Here is a 23,325-nt window from a genome sequence, read left to right as displayed (position 1 = left end):
AGAGTGGTGTGGGGAGATGGAACCGAAGTGGAGTCTGGTGGTCTATGTGAATTGAGATGAAGCTGTCAGTCCAGGGACATCAAGGTGGCTACAGTTCACAGGGCAAAGTGCCAGAGAGAGCTACACAGATAGAAAGCTCTAAAGATCTGAAGATCCTCCTGAGTCTTCAGCTGAGTAATGATCGGCAAATGCATATGAACAGAATCTGAGACCAGAGATGGGGGAGGACAAACAGAAAAGGGCAGAGGAAACAAACCTTAGATAGATCACACAGGACCAGGAATAGTTTGTGTTCCCATCAGATGGAAAATTTCGTAATTCAGAGAATTTAGAAAGGTAGTACTTAAAGCAGACCTTGAGAAAAATCAAACTGTTTCCAAATAATTCAACTGCATCCCAGAACAAAGCTCAGGAGTATTTATAGGAGTACAAAACCATCAAGCACCCAAAAAAGTAAAATTCACAATGCAATGTGACTAATAGAAAACTACCAGACATGCAAAAGGAGAGAAACAAAAAGAGCAATGGGTAGAGGGAAAGTGAAAAAGAATCATAACCAATCCAATCTATTGGATTGGTATCCAATATTGGTATCCAATAACCAATCCAATCTATCTAAAAAGATAGAATTAGCAAATAAGGACATTAAAAGTTATTTTAACTGTATTACATACCCTCAAAAAGGTAGAGGCAAAATGTTAAGTAAAGGCATGGAAGATTAAAAAAAAAACAACACACTTTTAACTTCTAGTTATGAAAAATACACTATTACTGGATGAGATTAACAGCAAATTAGATATTGTAAAGATTAATGAAATTAAAGACAGCAATAAAAACTGTCTAAAAGAAAAAAAGGAACAAATTAATAAACAGGATTAGTGAGCTATAAGGCAACTTCAAGATACAAGTACAGTAAAACCTTGGATTCTGAGTAACTTTTTCTCTTAGTGTTCCACAAGTAAACATTTCTTTTTAAAAAATTTTTTTTAATGTTTATTCATTTTTTGAGAGAGAAGAGAGACAGAGCATGAGTGGGAGAGGGGCAGAGAGAAAGAGGGAGACACAGAATCCAAAGCAGGCTCCAGGATCTGAGCTATCAGCACAGAGCCTGACATGGCGCCCAAACTCATGAACCACAAGTTCATGACCTAGCCAAAGTCAGATGCTTAACTGACTGAGCCACCCAGGTGCACCGATGAGTAAACATTTCTAGCACATTTTAACTTGAAAAACGAGCCATGTCTTGCAATAAGAGTAGTATATGACACTGAACGTCACATGATCACAACTGAGCCAATGATTCTTCTTTCTCTCTCTCATTGCAGGATTGTGGGTGATCCTCTCCCATGGCTGTGGTGCTTGCAGAAATCAGTGATTTCTTTTAGAATGCTGGAAGGGCACTAGTGTATTTTTTGTCACTTCAAAGCACCCATGGACAGTCCTTTTCCACAAAAGAGTAAGCTTAGGAATTCTTTGCTTCATTCTAGGTCAGGCTGCCTGCAGGGACCCTTTCCTCTGTCTTACTGCCAGTTACATTAACTACAGTATATAACAAGAGTTTATTAATACTATACTGTAGTAAACATCCATGAGAGCACATACAATGGCTCCCATGCAGAAAAAGGTTGAAAAGAAAGGCTGTAAGAAGGAGATGATTACAGTGGAAGTTAAGAAGAAAATCATGGAGGGACGCCTTGGGTGGCTCAGCCAGTTGAGCGACCAACTTCAGCTCAGGTCATGATCTCACGGTTTGTGAGTTTGAGCCCCACATCAGGTTCTGTGCTGAAAGCTCAGAACCTGGAGCCTGCTTCTGATTCTGTGTCTCCCTCTCTCTCTGCCCCTCCCCCACTCATGCTCTGTCTCTGTCTCAGAAATAAACATTTAAAACAAAAAAAAGAAAATCATCCAGAAGCATGAATGAGGTATGAGGGTGGCCGAAATTGAAAGATTTTGTAAGAAGTCTACATGTGCATCTCATCTGTAGAGAAGGAGGAGAAAAGGCGGAGGAATCCCTCACTTCAAATGAGATTAGGGAGATGTGTAAAATGTGGGAAACAGTCCAAAATTTTGTAAAAAAGCACCACCTGAATAAGGCTGTGGCAGTGCAAGTGATGAATCTGTTTCACGATAATACAATATTCCATTTCTGAGAAATCCTCAATGACAAAAGCCAAGTGTCATTGGATAGGTTCCTTGTTAAAGCTGCACCAAAAGAAAAAGATTCCATTGAGCCAATAAATAACAGTGATTCCGTTAGGGATACTGGAAGTCGTCCTACACAATAACCCTCCTCTCTCATCTACCTCACATCAGTCATGAAGGTTTTCAAAGGTAAGTGCAGGTTAATTTGTTTATTTTTCTTTATAATTTTGTATTTTCTTTATTATTTTGTATTTTATTACAGTATTGTAGTCATTTTTATATGCATATTTTTGGTTGTGGAACAAATCATCTGAGTTTCCATTATTTCTTATGTGGAAATTTGCTTTGATAGACAAGTGCTTTCTTTGGATTACATGAATGTTTCTGGAACGAATTATACTCACAAACCAAGGTTTTACTGTAATTATATTCCAAAAAAGGTGGGGAGTGGAGGGGAGAATATAAAAAATTACTTAAAGAGTAGCCTAAACTCTTTCAAATTTTCTGAAAACTATTAACCTACAGATCCAAGAGGTTCAACAAAACCTAAGCACAAGAAAAAAAAAGACACCAAAGTACATCATAATCACATTGCTTAAAACCAGTAATAAAGAAAAAATCTTAAAGCAGCCACAGAAAAGGGACATACATAAAAGAGGCAAGGGTAAGAACAACAGCAGACTGCTCATCAAAAACAATGCAAGCACAAAGATGGAACAGGATCTTTAAAGTACTTCAAGATGAAAACTGTTAACCCAGAATTCTATACCCAGAAAAATTATCTTACAAAAAAGAAGGCAAAATAAAAAGACTTTTCAAACATGAAACCTGAACAAACCAGCAAGCATACCTCCACCACAGGAAATACTAAGGGGAAGTCCTTCAATCAGACAGAAAATGAGAACAGAAAAAACTTGCCTATACACAAAGAATCAACAACACTGGAAATAGTAAGTACATGGATAAATAAAAACTTTTCCTAATACTTCAGTGTTTAAAGCAAAAATAACAATATATTGTGAGATTTATAACACATATAAGGAAAATATATGACAGCAACAGCACAAACACCAGGAGAAAAGAAACAAGCAGACTGTTAAAACTCTCATACTAAATATGAAGTAACAGAATATAACTTGATATACTTTATATTATTAACCCTAAAGAATTAGACATTATTAAACAAAGAATTATAGCTTACTAGTCAACAAGGAGATAAAATGCAATTTTACAAAAAATACTGAGTTAATTCAACATGAAAAAGGCAACAAAAAAAGATTATGAGAGAAACCAGCTAGTATCCACTGGAAGCACCTATCTGAGAACATCATCACAACTGGGAGGAGTTTAGTGCAACTCAATTATGAGAGCAAAGTTTTCACAATAAGTCAAAAAAGCAGTCTGGACCCCAGGAATTCCAAAAACTGGCCAGCCAAGGCCCCCACTGGGGGGGGGGGGGGCAGGGGGGACACGGACACTCTCTAAAAATGAGAGCAGGGAACAGAATCAGAAAGTTTCACTCTGCAAAAACCAGAAGAGGAAGCTCTAAAGTTAGAAAAACAATCCTGAATTACACCTTCTAAAAGTTCAGAAAAATGAAGTTTAAATAAAAATGAACAGAAAAGTTATATGGTCAAATCTCATAGAAGCTATTAAGTTTTTTTAAAAGTTACCAGAATAACTAAACTCCCTATGGACAAGGAAAGCATACCACAAACATGCTCAAAAAACTACTTATAATTTCAAACGGAGCTAAAAATTTGACATTAAGAAATGATAAAAAAAACATAAATAAGAATTAGAAAAACTCAGTAAAGGAAAACTAAACTACCAAGAACTTAATGATGAATAACCACAAAAAGAGTATGCTTTTACAAAAAGAGGAAATTTTTAAAAATCACAAATAAATGAAGAACTAAGGGTTCAGAATCAATTGTTTTGTTATACATCAGCAATGAACGATTGGAATTTGACATTAAAAACAGCAATACCATTAGCACCCCAAAAATGAAATACAGTAAAATCTTGATTTGTGAGCATAATTTGTTCCAGAAACATGCTTATAATCCAAAGCATTCGTAGATCAGTGAATTTCAAGAACCCTTGGCTCAGCTGTGATCATGTGAGATTCGGCATCACGAAGGACTCATATTGCAAGCCACTGCTCATTTATCAAGTTAAAATTTATTAGAAATGTTTGTTCATCTTGCAGAACACTCACAGAACAAGTTACTCACAAAAGTTTTACTGTACTTATGTACAGATCTAATAAAATATACACATGACCTGTATGAGGAAAACTAAAACTGTGATGAAAGAAATCAAAGAATTAAATAAATGGTAGATATTCCATGTTCAGCAATAGGAAGATTAAATATTATCAAGATGTCAGCTCTTCTCAACTTGACCTATAGATTCAATGCAATCTCAACTGAAAGTACAGCAAGTTATTTTGTAGATGTTGACAAACTAATTTTAAAGCCTTATATGCAGAGGCAAAAGATCACAAAATAATCAACACAAAATTGAAGGAGAAGAAGCTGGAGGATTGATGCTAGCTGCCTTCAAGACTTACTCTAAAGCTACAATCATCAAGACAGTGTGGTACTGGCAAAAGAATAGACAGATCAACAGAACCCCAATACATTCATACAGTCAACTGATCTTTGACAAAAGAACAAAGGCAATACAATGGAGAAAAGTTTTTCCAACAGATGCGCAGGAGTAACTGGATATCCACAAGCAAAAAAAAAAAAAAGTAGATACCTCACACTCTTTATAAAAATGAATTCAAAATGGATCACAGACTTAAATGTAAAACACGAAACCATAAAAATCCTAGAAGATAGCACAGAAGAAAATCTATTGTGATTTGGGTTTGCAATAACTTTTTAGCTATAACACCAAAAGCACAATCCATGAAAGAAATAATAAGCTGGACTTCATTAGAATTAATAACTTCTGTTCTGTGAAAGCCACTGTCAAGAGAATGAAAAAACAGGTCATAGACCGGGAGAAGGCATTTGCAAAGACCTATTTGGTAAAGGACTGTCAATCAAATACACAAAGAACTCTTAAAACTCAACAATAAGGAAACAACCCAATTTAAAACTGGGCAAAAGAGGGCACCTAGGTGGCTCAGTTAAGTTAAACATCCAACTTTGCCTCAGGTCATGATCTCATGGTTCATTAATTCAAGCCCCACATTGGGCTCTGTTCTGAGAGTGGAGACCCCACTTCGGATCCTCTGTCTCCCTCTCTCTCTGCCTCTCTCCGACTAGTGCTCACTCTCTCTCTCAAAAATAAACATTAAAAGATTTTTTTAGCATATAAGCATAAGAAAAGTTATGCTCTTAATCATATGTCATCAGGTAAATGAAAATTAAAAATAGTAACAATGAGATACCACCACACATACCATTTAGAATGGTCAACATACAGAACACTGACAACATCAAATGCTGGAAAGGATGTGGAGCAATAGGAAGTCTCATTCATTGCTAGTGGGAATGCAAAATGATATAGACATTTTGGAAGAGTTTAGCAGTTTCTTACAAAACTAAACATATTCTTACCATATGATCCAGCAATTGTACTCCCTGGCATTTACCCAAAGGAGTTGAAAACTTACATCCACACAAAAACCTGCACATGGATGTTTATAGCAGCTTTATTCGTAACTGCCAAAACTTGGAACAACAAAGATGTCCTTCCGTAGATGAACAGATAAATAAACTGTAGTAAACCCAGACAATGGAATATTACTTAGCACTAAAAAGAAATGAACTATCAAGCCATGAAAAGACATGGAGGAACTTAAATGCATATTATTAAGTGAAAGAAGCCAATCTTTAAGGCTACATACATACTACATGATTCCAACTATGTGACATTCTGGAAAAGGCAAAACTATGGAGGCAGTAAAAAGATCACAGGTTGCCAGGGTTCAAGGAGAGGGAAAGGAGGATGAATTGGCAATGCACCAAAGTCTTTTAGAGCAGTAAAAATATTCTCTATGACTCATAATGGTGGATACACTCCATTATATATTTGTCTAGACCCGTAAAATGTACAACACCAAGGGTGAACCCTAATGTAAAGTATGGACTTTTTGGTGATCACATGTCACTGCAAGTTCATCAACTGTAATAAATGCATAATTCTGGTAGAGGATGTTGATAGTCAGGAGGTGGAGGGAGTCGTGCACTATACTTTGTCAAATGTGCTGTAGAACCTAAAACAGCTCTAAAAATTAAAGTCATTAAAAAAACAAAAATCTAGATCAGTGGCTGCCAGGGGCTGGAAGTCAGGAGGTCTGCTTAAAAAAGGTGCATGGGGAAGTTTTCTGGGGGTGATAAAGCTCATATTGTAACTGTGGTCGTGGTTATACAACTGTGTATTTATTTTAAAAGCTGTACAACAGTAAAGTGAATTTTACGGTATTTTTATTTTACTGTAAATTATACCTTAATTTTTTTAAGTTTTAAAAATGATTCAAGAGACCAATATGCAAATTCAGAGAATAAATCTCTGAAAAAACACAAAGGAATTGGAATAAAAAAATATTATCCAAACTATACTGAAATGGTTTTCTTTAAAAATAATGTATAGTTTGAAATTTTTTTTCTTTATATACTGTACTTGAGAATATCAAGATAGAACAACCAACACCAAGATATATTCCAGTAAAATTACAGGTAAAAAAAAAAAAAAATCCTTTGGGTATCTAGGCAAAAAGAGCAACTAACTAATAAAAGAAAGAAAATTATACTGGCATCAAGGCCATAGCAAAACTGAAGTAACATACATAAAATATTTAAAGAAAAAATGTGAGCCACCAATTTTATATTCAGCCAAACTGACTTTCAAATATAAAGGACACAAACTGTTATCAACATGCAAGAAATACAGAAAATACTGCTCCCATGAGCCCTTTCTAAAAGGAAACATCTAGAGAACAAGCTTCCAGAAAACCGAAATGATTAGGAATAAACAAACTGGTGGGAGGCACTGAATATATACTTACCTACAAAACAAAGTCTAAATGGGGAATTATGCAGGTTAAATGGGAAGGCTGATAGTATATAATGACTACATACTCTATCTAACAGTATAGACAGAAAACAACTACTTAATGGGAGTGAGGAGGGAAACGGGAATAATATTCCAAGCAGTTTTACCCGCTTTTGGTACTCATATTAGTAGTAGTATTTTTAGTACTGTTATTCTGAGACTGCAATGTAATATGGGATAACCAAATAAGTAATTACGGGATATTCAAATTCCATCATCCCATGTCCCTGAGAACTAGGACACCCAGTATTAAAGGAGATACACATGTAATTACAGAAAAGGTTAACTAAAATCCCTGTTATTCTGATTCTGAATCAAAAGTCTCAATATATTTTTATATTTTAACTGTAAATATACAAATATATTTTTAAAAAATTTTATATGTATATATCATATAAGTATATATCTTTCAATCATAAACGTGTACGACTATACATATATGATGAAAAGCTATGATGCATATAGTCTTATTTCACAGCTCTGTCCAGTGAAAAGACCTAGAAACAGTGACCAACCCAATAGCAACAAGCATCTGTAGCAACAGATATTTTGGTCTTGAAATATCATTTCTAACTTAAACAAAAGATTTCTTGGAAAAAATTATAAATTCCAGGTTTGAGGCAGTAAATACACAAGATGAGTCAAGAAAATCTTATTATATCAGATAGCAAGGAAACTACCAAAGACAGGGTTGTATCAAAAACTCATAAATCCTTTAAGAAGCTCTCCCACTGGCCAACAACAGGGCAATTTAAGCATCAAAATAAAAGTAATAATCACAATCCACAACATATGTTTGAAACTAAAATGTTTAGATATAGTAGTTAATAATGACACTTTAAAAAAACCTAATTAGGGGCGCCTGGGTGGCTCAGTCAGTTAAGCGTCCGACTTCGGCTCAGGTCACGATCTCGCGATCCGTGAGTTCGAGCCCCGCGTCAGGCTCTGGGTTGATGGCTAAGAGCCTGGAGCCTGTTTCCGATTCTGTGTCTCCCTCTCTCTCTGCCCCTCCCCCGTTCATGCTCTGTCTCTCTCTGTCTCAAAAATAAATAAACGTTAAAAAAAAAAAAATTTTTTAAACCTAATTAGTCACCATCAAAGAATGATAGTTTATACTGAAAACTGGTAAATAAAAGGAAACAAGCTTTCTTTTCTAATTAATCAGTAAGTGTGGGAAAGCATGTCTTTGTAGATGTAGCTCACTTAATGAAAAAAGATGACAGAATTAGAGTATCACTATTTTGCTTAGATATACATAATTTACTATTAAAACTATAAGGAAACAAAGGAAGTGATTAAAAGAAAGTAATGGTTACTTTTGAGAGCACAGAGGTGGTTATAATTGGCTGTGGCAAAGGAAGGGGCTCTGGGGTAGGTGAAAAAGTTCTAATTCTTGACCTGGATAGTGGTTACAAGGCTACTGACCTTATAATAATTCATTAACAGATTTGTCTGTGTGGTTTTCTTTATCTGTGTTTCATTTTACAATAAAAAAGGTTTTCTTTAAGAAGTAAATGATGAATAGCTGTTTGGCTTATCTGGTTAATACCAAATGGCAAAAGGAACTCACCACCCATCCTGCTGGAACCAGAGGAGCATATGAGATAACTGTGGGTCCAGGATTCACTGACCTCAGGTCCCTAGAACTCTGCATCTAAGAATCTTAAGGAACTGGTGCTAAAGCATATACATGAACTGTCTTTGCATGAACTGAATTCAGGCCTTGACAATTTCTACATGTAGGAGCTTATGTATTCAAGACTGCTAAGACAAAAAGTGACCTTTCTGATAGCGGCTTTATTACAAGGTCCTGTTCCACAGACCAATTTCAACCAACAGTTTATCCTCCGTGTTACTTGGTAAAGATACAACTATTTGTTAAGAAAGTTATTTCACAGGAATCCTTTCTTCCTTCCTATCTTGTATACAGATTTCTTACCAAAGCTCAGAGTAAGCAGAAAACAATGATTCAAAATTGTCAAGTAGTTCTCAACATAAGGTAAAGGGGGGGAAGAGTGAGGTAGTAGGAGGAAAGAGCAGAGGAGAATCCTCTTAACCTCAGAGATATAATCTCACTGACCAAAGTGAGTACTTTTTAGCTTATCCTGGTATTGTAAGAAAATGGAAACTTCCCTACATCCAAAGGACTTATAATTCAAAAACCACTAACACAGGCTGAAAAAAAGAGAAAAATACAGTTAAATACCTATCATGAGGAAATTAAAAGGGAAAAGCAAGAAAGGGTGACTGCCTGAGCTTTAAAGGTAATTGGTAAATCAGACAGCATGTTTCCCTTTGGGCTTACCTGATCCAGAAAGCCATATCTGACAGAAGACGGAGAAATTTTACTCTCTACCACACCTACTCTATGAAACTGAACACCCCTTACTTACCACCAGCACTCTAAAGAGAGAGGGAAACCAAGAGAGACTCGCGTGGGTACCCAGGGAGAGTGTTTAGGTTTACTGAATAGGTTCATAGAGATTTTGAGCTGACAAGGAAAGAATACTACTATCATTACTTTCTTTTTGCTTCCTGTAAATATTTTCCTGCCTAGTCTTGGCAATTATATTTTGTCTATTAGTTACTTATATTGGTGCACTCCGTTCTTCTCACTCCCTAATATACCATAAGCTTCAGAATGCAGGGACTGTGTTTTTTTCCATCCTATGTATCTTCCATATACCTAGTACAACACCTGGCAAGATGTTATACACATAGCATGTGTTCAGTATGTTTGCTGCATTAAATTAAAAAAAAAAAAAATTAAGGACAGTCAGGAAAAAGAGGAGAAACCTTGCAAAACTCAAGACAGAATGGAAGAAAAGTATGAGGAGGCATATTAGGCCAATATTAACACAAAACCTCTTTAGCACTGGTTGCCTTAAGAATAAGGCACCTGGTATTAACCAGGTGTATCCCTTCACCACCTTTGAAGTATTAAAAAAGAGGCTGCAGGCCCCCCCGCAGGGATGATGGGGATATCTCTGCGGCTCTGGTTCTAGGGGCTCTCCTATTTCTTTGACCAGGTCTAAACTGCATTAAGGTAGAAGGGAACTTTGAGATCTGCTTTGAATTCTTTAAAGATTTTGTGTTTCTGAATAAGGCTATCCTTAGAGACTCAGACTGAAAAGCAAATGAAGAAAATAAGGAGAAACAAATCTATCACATAACCTATTCTAGACCAGGCATTTCCCATCCTACTGGAAATCTGTAATTTGATAATACAAAAGCTCAATCCTACTTTATCAGAGAATTAAGTATCAGAACAAACCTTTATGCACAGGCAGTTCACATGTGTCATTTTTATTTCATCCTTGTCATTCCCATTTTTATAAAAGGACACTGACACTGAAATAAGCAATGAATGGGTTTTGAACTTTGACCAAAACCATATTCTTTCCACTGAACCTTCCCACTTCTAAGATAATTAGCACTGGTAAAATACAGCACTGCCTCTTTAGTGCACTGGCATTAGAAAGCTTAATTTCTACCATCTTGATTTCCACACCATTAAATTTATGCGTGCATGTCTTACCACTTATTTCAAGCTCTGCCCAATGTGATTTCTTTCCATTTGCTGCTTCTTCAGAGGACATAATTGTGTACATCCTCCTAGGGTCAGGAGGCTCGTATTTTTCTTTGGGCATGCCTGTTGAATTGAAAAAAGCAATCAGTATTCTGAAGAACCAAATAACTGGAAATAACCAACATCTTTTTAAAAGTAAGTACCCATATTATCATCTGTAATACCACTTCCCACTAAAAAGAAGCTTCTCGGAGAAATGGAGAATTGCAGGTCCAGGATCAGAAAAATATAAAACAAGGCTGGGTGCTAACAAAGATGCTGTGACAGCAGACAGCTTGGAGAAGCTTCCATTGGCCACAAGTAAGACAACATGAACATCAAAAGAGTAACTATTAAAAAAAAAAAATTAAAAAAAAAAAATTCAGTCACCTAAAAAGTGGCAGAAGGGAAAGAATTAAGCATTTATCCTGCATTTCTGGCCAAAACTAAATAAGGGAATAATCTTAATAGAATTCCATCTAATAAATGCAGAAAGTTAAATAGTTAGAAAAATCACTATTTCACAATCCAAAATGAAAAAAAAAAAAAAAAAGGACTGAGGCAATGACCACCAATGATTAATGAAAGCATTAGGTGAAAAAAGAATACAATGGAAAAATTACAAATGGATATTCAGGGTATGAAATGTCAACACAATGGTCCATCTCATCATTAGGATGACTAAACTCATGTGCCAACACGACATATTTTGCCCCCTCATCTAAACATAGTAAAAATAAAAAAATTGAACGTGAATCAAATCAAGCACTCCTACTCCTGGTACCAGTTGACACAAAATGAAGGGGATAGAGGAATATGTTAAAAATAATACATTCAGGGTGCCTGGGTGGCTCAGGTCATGATCTGGTGGTTCATGAGTTCGAGCCCCACATTGGGCTCTGCACTGACAGCTCAGAGCCTGGAGTCTGCTTCAGATTCTGGGTCTCCCTCTCTCTCTTCCCCTTCCCCACTTGTGCGCATGCACTCTCTCAAAAATAACTAAACATTAAAAAAAATAACACAAGACATAACAACGTGAACATACTGAACACTTCTGAACTGTATACTTAAAAATGATGAAGGCAGCAAATTGTTATATTTAACCACAATTAAAATTTTTTAAAAAATTGTAAACAACTCCACAAAAATACAGCCAACCAGATACAGAATATAGAAAGTTCTACATGAGAAAGATCCAATTTCTTCAAAAATAAAGGACATGAAAAACAGGAGACCAAATTGGCATGGATTATACAACTTACAGGGCACAGCAATGAAATGCAATACCCACACCTTGTTTGGGTCCAATTTGAACAAACCAAGCATAAAAATTTTTGAGAATTTGAAAAACTAAATGTAAGTTGATACTGAAAGATTACTCTTCATTTCACTTGTGGTTATTCCCTTAATCCTTATCTGTTATCTATACATTCTGACATATTTACATGAAACGAAGTCTCACACCCTTGCATATCCCCCAAACTCCTTGCCTGAGTCTTACTTCACCTTATTTGTTTGGATGAGTCCAAAGTCACTTAAGCCAACTCTCCACCTACTATGGATACATACCCAGCTAAATATAGCCAGAGAAAAACCTACTACACCATGTGAACTTAAAGGGAATCACTCAGCAATCACTTACCTCAAATGGACTATTTACGCCGCCAAGAAATTATACTTTAAATTCTCCTAGTCCCTTCTACATGACTTTCTCTTCAAACTTCTAACATTTACCCTCCATCCTCCCTTTCTTACTTCCATTTTCTCATTGAAACAGAAAACAACCAAAAGAGGCCTTTCTATGAACTCCCACCCCCACCCATCTACACTCTCATTTAGTAGGACAAATTGCCTCTCTGAACACTCAATCTCATCCCCATCATCTTGCCTGTTCAAGGACATTACTTGGCAATTCTCTCTTACATCACTTTCCCCCTCTATACTAGATCTTTATCTTCAGTATACATATATATGGTATTATCTCCTTTATTTAAAAGTCCTGACCCCATTTCCCCCTCCAGTTACACTTTTTTTCTCATTCTGTTCACACACACACACACACACACACACACACACACACACACACACAAATAAATTATCCTTGGAAGTTACATATGCTGTCTCCTCCTCCCTTTTTCCCAGTTAAAATCATTCAAATCAGTATGTGCTTTTAACATTCCACCAAAAACTGCCAGGAAAAAAACCAGTGGCCCAACATTGTTGTAATCAATGCTCGTTTCTTAGACCTACTTTTGCTTGTCCTACGATCAGTATTTGATGTAGATGATCACTCCCTCTTAGACAGACTCACTCAGTTGGCTTCCAGGATATCTTTTCTCTTGGTTTTCCTCTTATCTTACTAAATTTAGTCTTTTGCTAGTTCTTCCTACAGTCAGAATTAACTCCATTTTACCAGCAGAAACCTGAAGCCCAAAAACGTTTAAGAAATTTAACCAGCATTATAAGGCTGGGAAGCAGCAGAGTCAGGCTTTGATTGCATCTGATTAAAAAGTTAAAGCTACTCTCTAAGTGAAATAAGACAATCACAAAAAGACAAACATTATTTCATTTACATGAGGTACTAAAGTAGTCAAACTCACAGAGACAGAAAGTAGAATGGCAGCTGCCAGGGGCTGGGGAAGGGAAGTTACTGAATGGGTGCAGAGTTTCAGTTTACGAGAATTACGGAGATGGATGGGGGGGGGGGGTAACTGTTGTACAACATTATGAATGTATTTAATACTACTGAATGCTACATTTAAAAATGGTTTTAAGATGATAAATTTTATGTACGTTTGCCACAATAAAAAAAGACTGGAAAAAAGTCAAAGCAACTCTATGCTGCCTTCCTAACTGATGGGAAGTAGAGCTATTTTTGAAACAGAAATGAGCTTTGGGCAGTCAAAACATAGAAGTAAATAATCCTTAAAAAGCTGCTTTAAAAAATATAAATGATGAGACTAATCCTCTGCACAAGAAACAGCACATCTATTTTTTGTTTTCTTAAATATTATTGATGAAACTGTTGTCTTACATGTTAACTTCTGGAAAAGAGAAATACAAGGTCTGAAGTTTTTAGACTGTTACAAAATACCTAACAGAGAGCTATACAGTCAGAAAACTGTTCCTATTCTAGAAGACAATCTGGCAAAGCAAGTGCCTTTTCTGAATGATATGAATATCCTGGTAATAACCTAGAAAATATAAAACGTTGTGTAAGGCTACCAAAGCTTGATGGTAACAGTGCTTAAGATCACCCAAATGCCATGATTTTGACCAGACTCTACTTAGAAAACAACCATCTGGGGGCACCTGGGTGGCTCAGTTGATTGAGCATCCAACTTCAGCTCAGGTCATGATCTCGAGGTTCATGAGTTCAAGCCCCACACTGGGCTCTGTGTGACAGCTCAGAGCCTGAATGGAGCCGGCTTCAGATTCTGTGTCTCCCTCTCTCTGTGTCTGTGTCTGTGTGTGTGTCTCTCTCTGCCCCTCCCATGCTCATGCTCTCTCTCTCTCTCAAAAATAAATAAGACATTAAAAAAAATTTAGAAACCAACCATCTGATCTTCATTGGCTTTTCCAAATAGAATTTAACAATGGTAAGAAATTGGTTCTCTCCAGCTGAGTTCAGTATCTTGGTCCTATTATTAATCATTTGACTCCTTAGTGAAAGTTCAGAAGTCTGATTTGCCAACTACATGTGAGCTTAGTTTGAGTCAAGGTCCAGAGTTTGATTCCACTTCGGAGAATGGACAGAAGTGCCACTGAACTAATAAGAAATCTGAAAACTAGGTCCTGCACCTGAGGTCATTCCATTAGAGGGTCATAATTTCTGCATAGGTAGCCAACCACTCCCTTTCTTGATTTTTCATAATGTGGGATGGGTTGTCTTAAAATTTAAGAGACAGCTCATTAAATGTGAAAGCAGTGAGGAGATCATCTTTATTTCCAAATCCCTGAGACTGAGGATTCGGAAGTGGGGGTGGGGGGAGGTGTATGACAGCAGAGAAGTTGGCCAACCACTATACTGTACACCTGAAACTAATTTAACACTGTGTCAACTATAGTCAAATTTAAAAAAAAGTAGCAAATTGGACAAACTCCAGAAGCAGCAAGACAAGCACATCTGCCCACTGAACACCTCCCATTTTTTTTTTTTTTTTACTCTGGCAAAGCATAGCATTGGTAGGGAAAAGGATATAAGAATGCACACAATTTAGCATCTTTCCCAAGACTTTGAAATCAACAAGCAGATCTCTCCTCTAAATAATCTGCAGTGGCATACCTTATTTTTATCTAAAAAGACTAAAAGGTTTCCAAAACAGACTTTAAAACTGTCAAGGATTACAAAAGAATTAGAAACAGCTAGGCCAGGGTAAGCAGCTATGCAGCACCTGACTAGTCAATCCCCTATCCCTCCAACCCAACACCAGACATCACTACTGACCCTGGCAGCATAAAACCCACCCCCACACTGGATCTGAGAAACAGTTTTTCATTATCTTAGAATAATTATTTGCCTTAAAGAAACACAGGACATTAATTTACCAACATAGAAAGACAGGCTTTCATAATTAAACATTTTAAGAAATGGCCTCAAAATACAGAACTGTAATCACAGTGGGAAAGTTAGCGTTGCAAAGCAGAGTTACAAACCATAACACAACTAATAAGGTTATCTTGGAGTGTTTAAACTAAGAGTGGCCTGGGGCGCCTGGGTGGCGCAGTCGGTTAAGCGTCCGACTTCAGCCAGGTCACGATCTCGCGGTCCGTGAGTTCGAGCCCCGCGTCAGGCTCTGGGCTGATGGCTCAGAGCCTGGAGCCTGTTTCCGATTCTGTGTCTCCCTCTCTCTCTGCCCCTCCCCCGTTCATGCTCTGTCTCTCTCTGTCCCAAAAATAAATAAAAAACGTTGAAAAAAAAAAATTAAAAATAAATAAATAAATAAATAAATAAACTAAGAGTGGCCTAACTGCATACCATAAACTTAGAAAAACAGCTATCTAAATGAGGAAAAAAAATTAGGAACCTACAGATTCTCTACCTAACATTTCCAGAAATGGTCTGTGTGTGTGTGTATGGATATGGTGCAGTGAGGGGCCTGGGGCAGGAATCACAGGGAGGGGTTACGAGGGATTTATCAGAATCTAAAATAAAAGAAGAACACCTAAATAGGAAACAGACTAGAATGAAGATACAAAGGTCCTTGCAAAAAGTTATACCCCACCCCTATAGCCCTAAAAAGATTCATAGTTCCCTAATCAAATGCCTTATATTAAATCTATTTTAACCATCCTCTGGCTAGGAGTGGAAAGAAACAGCTGCTAGAAACAGGAACATAAAGAAAGGGGTAGGAACCTCTGGTCCTTTTCCTGTTAGGAACCAAACTTCTACCAATCAAAACCAGGGACAATCAGGTATCTGAATGTTCCCATGGAAGGAAAACGTAATTATAAAAACCACCAACTGGGGGCTGAAATCCACTAATCATAACTACCCGCAGCCAATAGGTGTGCCACAGCCTGCCTCTCCCTCATCTGTACTTAACCTTCACAATCAGTCTGAGTGGAAGCCAACAGAAGTGCTTAAGTACCCACCCACACCATATCTGTATAAAATGCAAGTCAACAGAGCGGTCAATGTCAAACACAAGTTAAGCATAATACACACAGCACAATGATTATACAAAATCATACAAAAGAAAAAAGAAATACTACAGAAATCGAAAAATATTCCACAAAAAAATTGTTTCTTGTGCTTAAAAAACTACATAAACAAAAACTACAAATAAAGAAGTCAACTGTGCAACAACAAAAAGTGAGATAAAAAGAGTGTAGATCTAAGAGTGTAGAGGAAAAAATATTTGAATATTAGAATCTCTAGAACAAAATCAAGGCAAAAAAGGAAAGTCACAGACTACATAAACATAATTCCTACTAAAACAAGAGGCAAAGACAGGTGAAAATTAAATACACTTTTTTATGGAAAAACAAAAGAGATGATTAACATAATATCTAAGAGAGTAATTGAGTAATGCCATAACTCAATAAACCTACGCTTTGGTATTTACCAAAGAGAAAAAAACTGCATTTCCAAAAAAATACATTTATATAAACTTGCATAATAGTTTTATTCATAAGCGCCAAAACCTGAAAACTGAAATGTCCTCGACAATGAAAGGATAATCAAAGGATAAATACTACTCAGCAATAAAAAAGGAATAAACTATTGATACATAACACACATATACAGATGAATCTCAAACATTACAAACTGAATGAAAAAGACCCAAAAGAGATTCCATTTACATGAATGTGCAGTGGTTAACAATGGCTGCCCTAATGGGAAATGATGAAAATACCCAATATCTTAAATGAGGTGTGGTTTATATTGGTATATATTATGTACCAAAATTCAAACTGTACATTTAAGGCCTATACATTTTACTTTATATAAATTTTACCTTAACTAAAAAACCTTCTGTACTCAAAGACTTGGTCAGGTGTGAAGACAAACAAAAGGACATTTTCAAGCAATTACTAACAAAACATACAACCCATGTACTTTTCTAAATTACTCATTATAGCATTATGACAAAAAGTGCACACAACTTAAGTGGCCATTAACAAGAATGTACAATTAAATGAGTCACTCTACAGCCACACTAGGGGAAATCATGCAGCTGTAGGAAGAATGATGGTAAGTATTGGCATTACACTGAATTATTTACTTTGTATTTTAGGATTAAGCAAAGAATGACTTATGTCAGTGATGTTAAGAACCAAGATTTTCAGGGTAAGAAAGCATTTATAAATCAAGTGAAAACACCAACACCAAAACTGACTTGAGAATATCAATATAAACCAATGATTTTAAATTTGTTTCTAACAATGCACTGGAGTGCTTCAGAAGCTATGCTATGTCTGGAATAACAGCACCTCTAATCCTCAGTTTTGATCTCTAATACCAAGAAAGCAAAGTTCTTTGTAAAATGGACAATTACAAGTCTGGGGCAGGAAATGTATAAAATGTATAAAGCCTGAGACATCCTTTAGTGCCAAAAACCTAAGTCAACAGGACACAGGAGCCAGTTAGAAGGGGTCCTCACTGGCCAAAACTGTGGACAACTTGAGCAAAAAGAATCATAAGTATAAAGGAATGAAATACACTGAATCAACAAAGATGTGTAGATAATGTAAGTACCTGTGCTACAGAAAACAGCTGGCAGTGCTGTAAAAGGTGGATTAGCAGCAGAGGAAACTACTGCAGTAATCAAGGCAAGAAAAAAGCAAGGGGGAGGAGGAGGAAAGGGAGTGCCAAAGGTGCAAGTTAGACAGACACCATTGGAGGCAGCTTTCAAACTAAGAAAATTGGTCACCAAAGAGAAAGATTTAGGTGTTTAACTTTTCAGCAAGTACCGCATTTGAGTTAACCAAACAGTTCCAGTTGAAGAACAGCCCCACTTTACAAAAGAATGACAGCTAACAAATGAACGAATAATTAAAAAAAAAAAAAAAAAAAGAAGCAATATCATTTTATAACTCCTTTTTTAGGCAAGGATTCTAAATTGTGTTAAAACCATTAGATGAATCACTGGCACTGGTGTAATGCTAAGGTAACACCATCATCCAAATTGTTTTTGGATCACAAGGTAGAAAATGTTCAAGGGAGGAATAAAAGGTTACCTTCTTCAATCTTCACGACACTAATGGGGGGGGGGGGGAGAACCAGACACTGACTGAGTCTCTTGATATGACAGAACCCCAAGTGCACATCAACAATGTTCACCTTGATGAAGAACTAGAGGAACTGGCCAGATAACACCAAAGAAGCAATCAGACAAAGTGAGAATGCAGGAGCTTCTGCAGGATAACTGGTCTGCTTCAACAAGCTGGTGCCAGAACTATTTTAGATTTGAAGAGAATTAAGGGATACATAATCAGAGGTAATAAATGGTCCCTATATAAGACCCACAAATCAGCAATAAAGGACATTTTGTGGGCATCTGGGGAAACATTTAATACCTAGTTCATATTTAAAATATGAATGAATAAGGGATGCCTGGGTGGCTCAGTTGGTTGAGCTCTTGATTTCAGCTCAGGTCATGATCTTGCAGTTTGTGAGATGGAGCCCCGTGTCTGGCTCTGTGCTGACAGATTCTTGGGATTGATTCTCTCTCTCTCCCTCTCTCTCTCTCTCTCTCTCTCTCTCTCTGCCCCTCCTCTGCTCATGCTCTCTCTCGCTAAATAAATAAACATGAAAAAAATTTAGTATTAATGAATAATTATGAAATCATGTTATTTTGGCCATGTACAAAAATGTTAAGAGGCACTCTGAAGTTGAAGAATTTATTTTAATTATATTGGCCAGATCTTTTTCAAGGAAAATGAAGTTGAATTACAGCCATCCTCAACTGACAAAAAATGCTAAATTTAACATCTCTTTTTTCCTTTTTACATTTTCATATCCATTCTTTGTGTATTCTTTCTCAAACATGAAGGAGAAAAGGACTGGGGCAGAGGAAAGGGAGGCAGGGAAGCAGAAAGAAACTCATGCGCAGAAAGACCCTTTTCATTGACTTATCAGGCCCCTGTCAGAGCTACAAGTTAGGGTGTACAGTTGACACCTGAACAACACAGCTGAAAACCCATGTGTAACTTCTGACTCCCCAAAATCTTTACTAATAGCCCACTGCCGACCTCAAGCCTTACTGATAACATGAACGTCTGATTAATACATATTTTGTATGTTATATATTATACACTGTATTCTTACAATAAAGCTAGAGAAAAGAAAATCATATGGCAGAGAAAGTAGTTACAGAAATGTACTATAAAAAATCGACACATAAATGGACCTGTGTTCAAACCCGTGTTAAGAGACAACCATATTTGAAAAACTAGTGACACTAACCTTGGTGCCAATTTATTTCTTCTAATCCAATTTTTCACTAAATCAGACTGATTTTTAACTCTTTATAATTTCTAAACCTGTCTTCTCCATTTTCACTGCTACTGAAGCTAATTTACACGCTCCTTATTTCTCACCTTCAAGTACTAACAATCTCCTCTATCCACATCTACCTTCCAGATAGATGCCTGCTCATGTTGCTCCCCTGCTTAAAAACCAAAGATGGCCCTTTCCACCGATTTACCTACCTAAATTCCAAATTTCAAATTCCTTTATTATCTAGACTTAGCCAACTATTTTCTCATTCCTCTTCATCCACTTACACTCATGCCACCCTATAAAGTCCTAAATTGATTACAGCAAACCTACTTCTAAGGGGTAGTATTTTAGTATGTGCTAACCCCTTCACCAAAGACAACCTTCACGCTAGACTTCTACTCGCCCTTCAAGCAAACCCAAGTCACATGTTGGAGCCTCTGCAAACCCTTCCCAATAAAAGCACATGTTCACTACTCCCTCCTCTGCGCACCAAACACTTTCTCCACCATCTGTCACACCGAACACCCAAACAGTTTGCATCTCCCGGAGTCTGGTGGAAGCACTACTAGAACATTCCACTAATGAACTGGTCTAAACATTCTTTCATTCATGACCCAGAATCAGGTATTCACAGAAGAAAAATCCCAAAGCAACTCAGTACATCTGAACCATGCTTCCTTAGGGAGCTTTCTTTACAGAATCACTCATTCACCAAATGCTTATTAATCACCTTCTCTGTGTCAAGTACTCTGTCAGGTGCCAGAAATAAACAATAAATAAATACATGGTCATGGCACTTTATCTGCTTGGGGAGCAACAATTTCACAATCATATAATCACACTACAACCCTTTCTTATTTTTACAGTCATCACTCTAATTTAGGACTTTGCCTTTTTTCAACTATTATAATAAACTCTCATAATTGGTATTTATGCCTTATAGATTACAACTAACCTACATAACACTCAAATTATTAATTATTATTAACCTACATAACACTCTCAACTTCTAAAGCTGAGTCCTAATTACACTGCAGAATTCAGGAAAAAGAACCATTCTTTGTAAAAAACTGGGAAGTCTTCTGGAATGATTTCTGGTCCTATATCAGCTTTAAAACTGGGATTCTACGGCATCCTCTCTCCCATCACTGCCCCCCACCTAAACTTTCTACTCCTTAGAAAACAAATTCAAACTTCTTAGTTTAGAATTCAAAATATTCCCTTTCCAGATTTTATCCAATACTTTTTTTTTTTTTGGATGCAACTGGCAGATAACTGCCATCCTTCAAATATGCTCCACTATCTTCTATTACCATTACAAAAACACCAAGCCACTGTAAGAATGCCACCAAAAAAAAAAAAAAAAAAAAGGAAAAAGAAAGAAAAGGAAAAGGAAAAGGAAATGAAAAAGAAAAAAATTACTCCCTCTTTGAATACAATCCAATTTATTCACAGGTACATTAAAAATCTGCATAACAATAAATACTAATTTAACCTGTTTTCTGTTCCTACCAAGACATGTAATAAGACATGTAAAATGTCACATAAACACAATAATTCGATGCTTTTTTAAAATATGAAAACACTCTGGAACTTTAAATCGATAGTAATTATGGCAGGCCTAGCACACCCTGTACCTTACCTTCTGTTTCTTCCAGGTGTATTAGTTGAATTCTACACATGAGAAACATGTGACTCTCTGTAACTGAAATCAGCTACTTTCCGCGGACTACGTTCTTAAGTCTTTTTTTAGAACTTCAAGTCAGTTAAGGCACAGCTCCATCTCACTTTAAACCCCAATCATCCTGACTCTCAATGTCATCACATTTGTCTTCTTTTTCTATCCAGATTTCCACCACGATTGATGGGCCAATTAAAAGTTTACACAGATGATAAGCCTCATTCAGGAGCTGTCCTTAGTGGCAAAACTATCACCCTATCACTAGTGCCCTGTGGCAAGCCAAGCATAAAAAAACCTTTGCAAGAAGACTACTCTTATCTAAAAAGCAAAACTTAAATCCAAACTGTGAGATCTGTTGAGTTCAAGGCTACTGCTATAAACAGCCAAAGATACTGCAGGTATCTTACATTTCATGATTATCTCTCAAAACAGGTTTCTGAATTGCACAGGAGAGATAATAGAAAAAAACAAGGCACCAAAAAGATCTTACTAAAAAGTGAAATTGTCATCTTGGTCTTCCAACCTGCCCTTCCTCTATGATCCCCACACTAGCTTTCCAAGCCAGAAATAGGAGTATTATCCTTAACTCTTTCCTATCCAATCCCAGCCTTCATATCCAATTCCCTAGTTCTAGTCCACTTGACCTCCTAAATCTTCGTCTCACCCAATCTGTCTCAACCTCCCAGGCTCTTCCCTGAGATACGAGCTAATGCAACAGTCTCAGACCCACGTTCTTCTGCTGCACCCCAACTTGAATGCAGCCTTAGACACTATCCAAAGTGACCTCCTAAAAACACAAGTACTTAACTCATGGTCCTAAAACCACATCTCCTTCATCTTTGTACCCACGGACTGACAGTGCACCTGACACAAAGGAGGCTCAAATATGAGTTGAATTAAACAGAGGAACCCCAGGCTCATCTACAAAACAGGCCCCTGTGTGCCTCTCCAGTCATATCCAATTCCCACTTACCTTTCACAAACCTCTGTGCTTTACCATATGCTATCGCTCCTGCCTGAAATGCCATCTCTCCCTCTCCTCCAGATACCTTAAGGAACTCTGGTCATCTTCAAATGCCAAATCAGATATCCGACTTCAAACAGGTCCTTCCTTCCCTATCCCTTCCAAACACGGAGCTTATCATTCCCTGCTTTGAGCTTTTCCGAACCTTGAAGATTTTTTCTATAAGAGTATCTTTAACCACACCTGACTTTTTCTTTTATGTCTCACTCACCTACTCTAATATAGCTCCTTGCACTTCTATTTTTAATATTTTTTCTCTTCAGAGCCTGGCAAATAGTAAGTGCTTGGTGAATAATTGTAAGAATTCAAGGAGAGAAGCTGTGATAATTTAAAAAAAAAAAAAGAGAGAGCAAACATTTGTAAGAGACAAGTGTGCTAACAGAAGCAGGGCCCATTTTACCAGCAATAAGAAAAACTAACATCTATACTTCTAACCTTGAAAGCAAAATCTAGAAAAACCAGACAGAAAGGACCAAAAACCGAGAGTACTCTAGGACAAGAATCAAGGGGACAAACTTAAAGATTAAATTGTATAAACATAATCTTAGTGACATGCCCTAGCAGATTAAGAGCAAACCTCAAACAGATGGGGGTAACGGCAAAACTGTGTTGCACTGCCCATCTGCCACACTCTGCACTTGGCAGTAACAGCCAATGTTATCTGAGCACTCACCTCGTGACAGGCCTATCAGGCCCTTCACATACATGGTCTCATTTAACCCTTCAGGACTCCTGTAAGTAAATACTACTATTCTCCTTACAAACAGAAGGGAAGGTCCAGAGAATGAGTAACTTACCCGAGGTCACAGAGATACCAGTGGCACAACTATGATTTTAACCCAAGTCTGATCCACAAGTCTGTGCTCTATCTAACCACTATGCACTCATTT

The 23,325-nt window shown here is 36.9% G+C and overlaps 1 protein-coding gene across 4 annotated transcripts in view; it reads right to left on the bottom strand.

Annotated features, from left to right (window-relative positions):
* The window catches only part of CNOT6 (CCR4-NOT transcription complex subunit 6), a 77,242-nt gene that overhangs the window by 44,229 nt on the left and 9,688 nt on the right, over positions 1-23,325 (bottom strand). For all 4 annotated transcript variants that reach the window (XM_058739810.1, XM_058739796.1, XM_058739801.1 and 1 more), the window contains exon 2: positions 10,754-10,867. In XM_058739810.1, the coding sequence (XP_058595793.1) occupies positions 10,754-10,865 (112 nt within the window). In that variant the 5' untranslated portion in view covers positions 10,866-10,867. The remainder of the gene's footprint in view (positions 1-10,753; positions 10,868-23,325) is intronic.

Source organism: Neofelis nebulosa, chromosome 1 (genome assembly GCF_028018385.1).
Source record: "Neofelis nebulosa isolate mNeoNeb1 chromosome 1, mNeoNeb1.pri, whole genome shotgun sequence".
NCBI lineage: Eukaryota > Metazoa > Chordata > Mammalia > Carnivora > Felidae > Neofelis > Neofelis nebulosa.
Note: the sequence above shows the minus strand (reverse complement) of the source record. Positions and strands in the feature narration are given on the sequence as shown.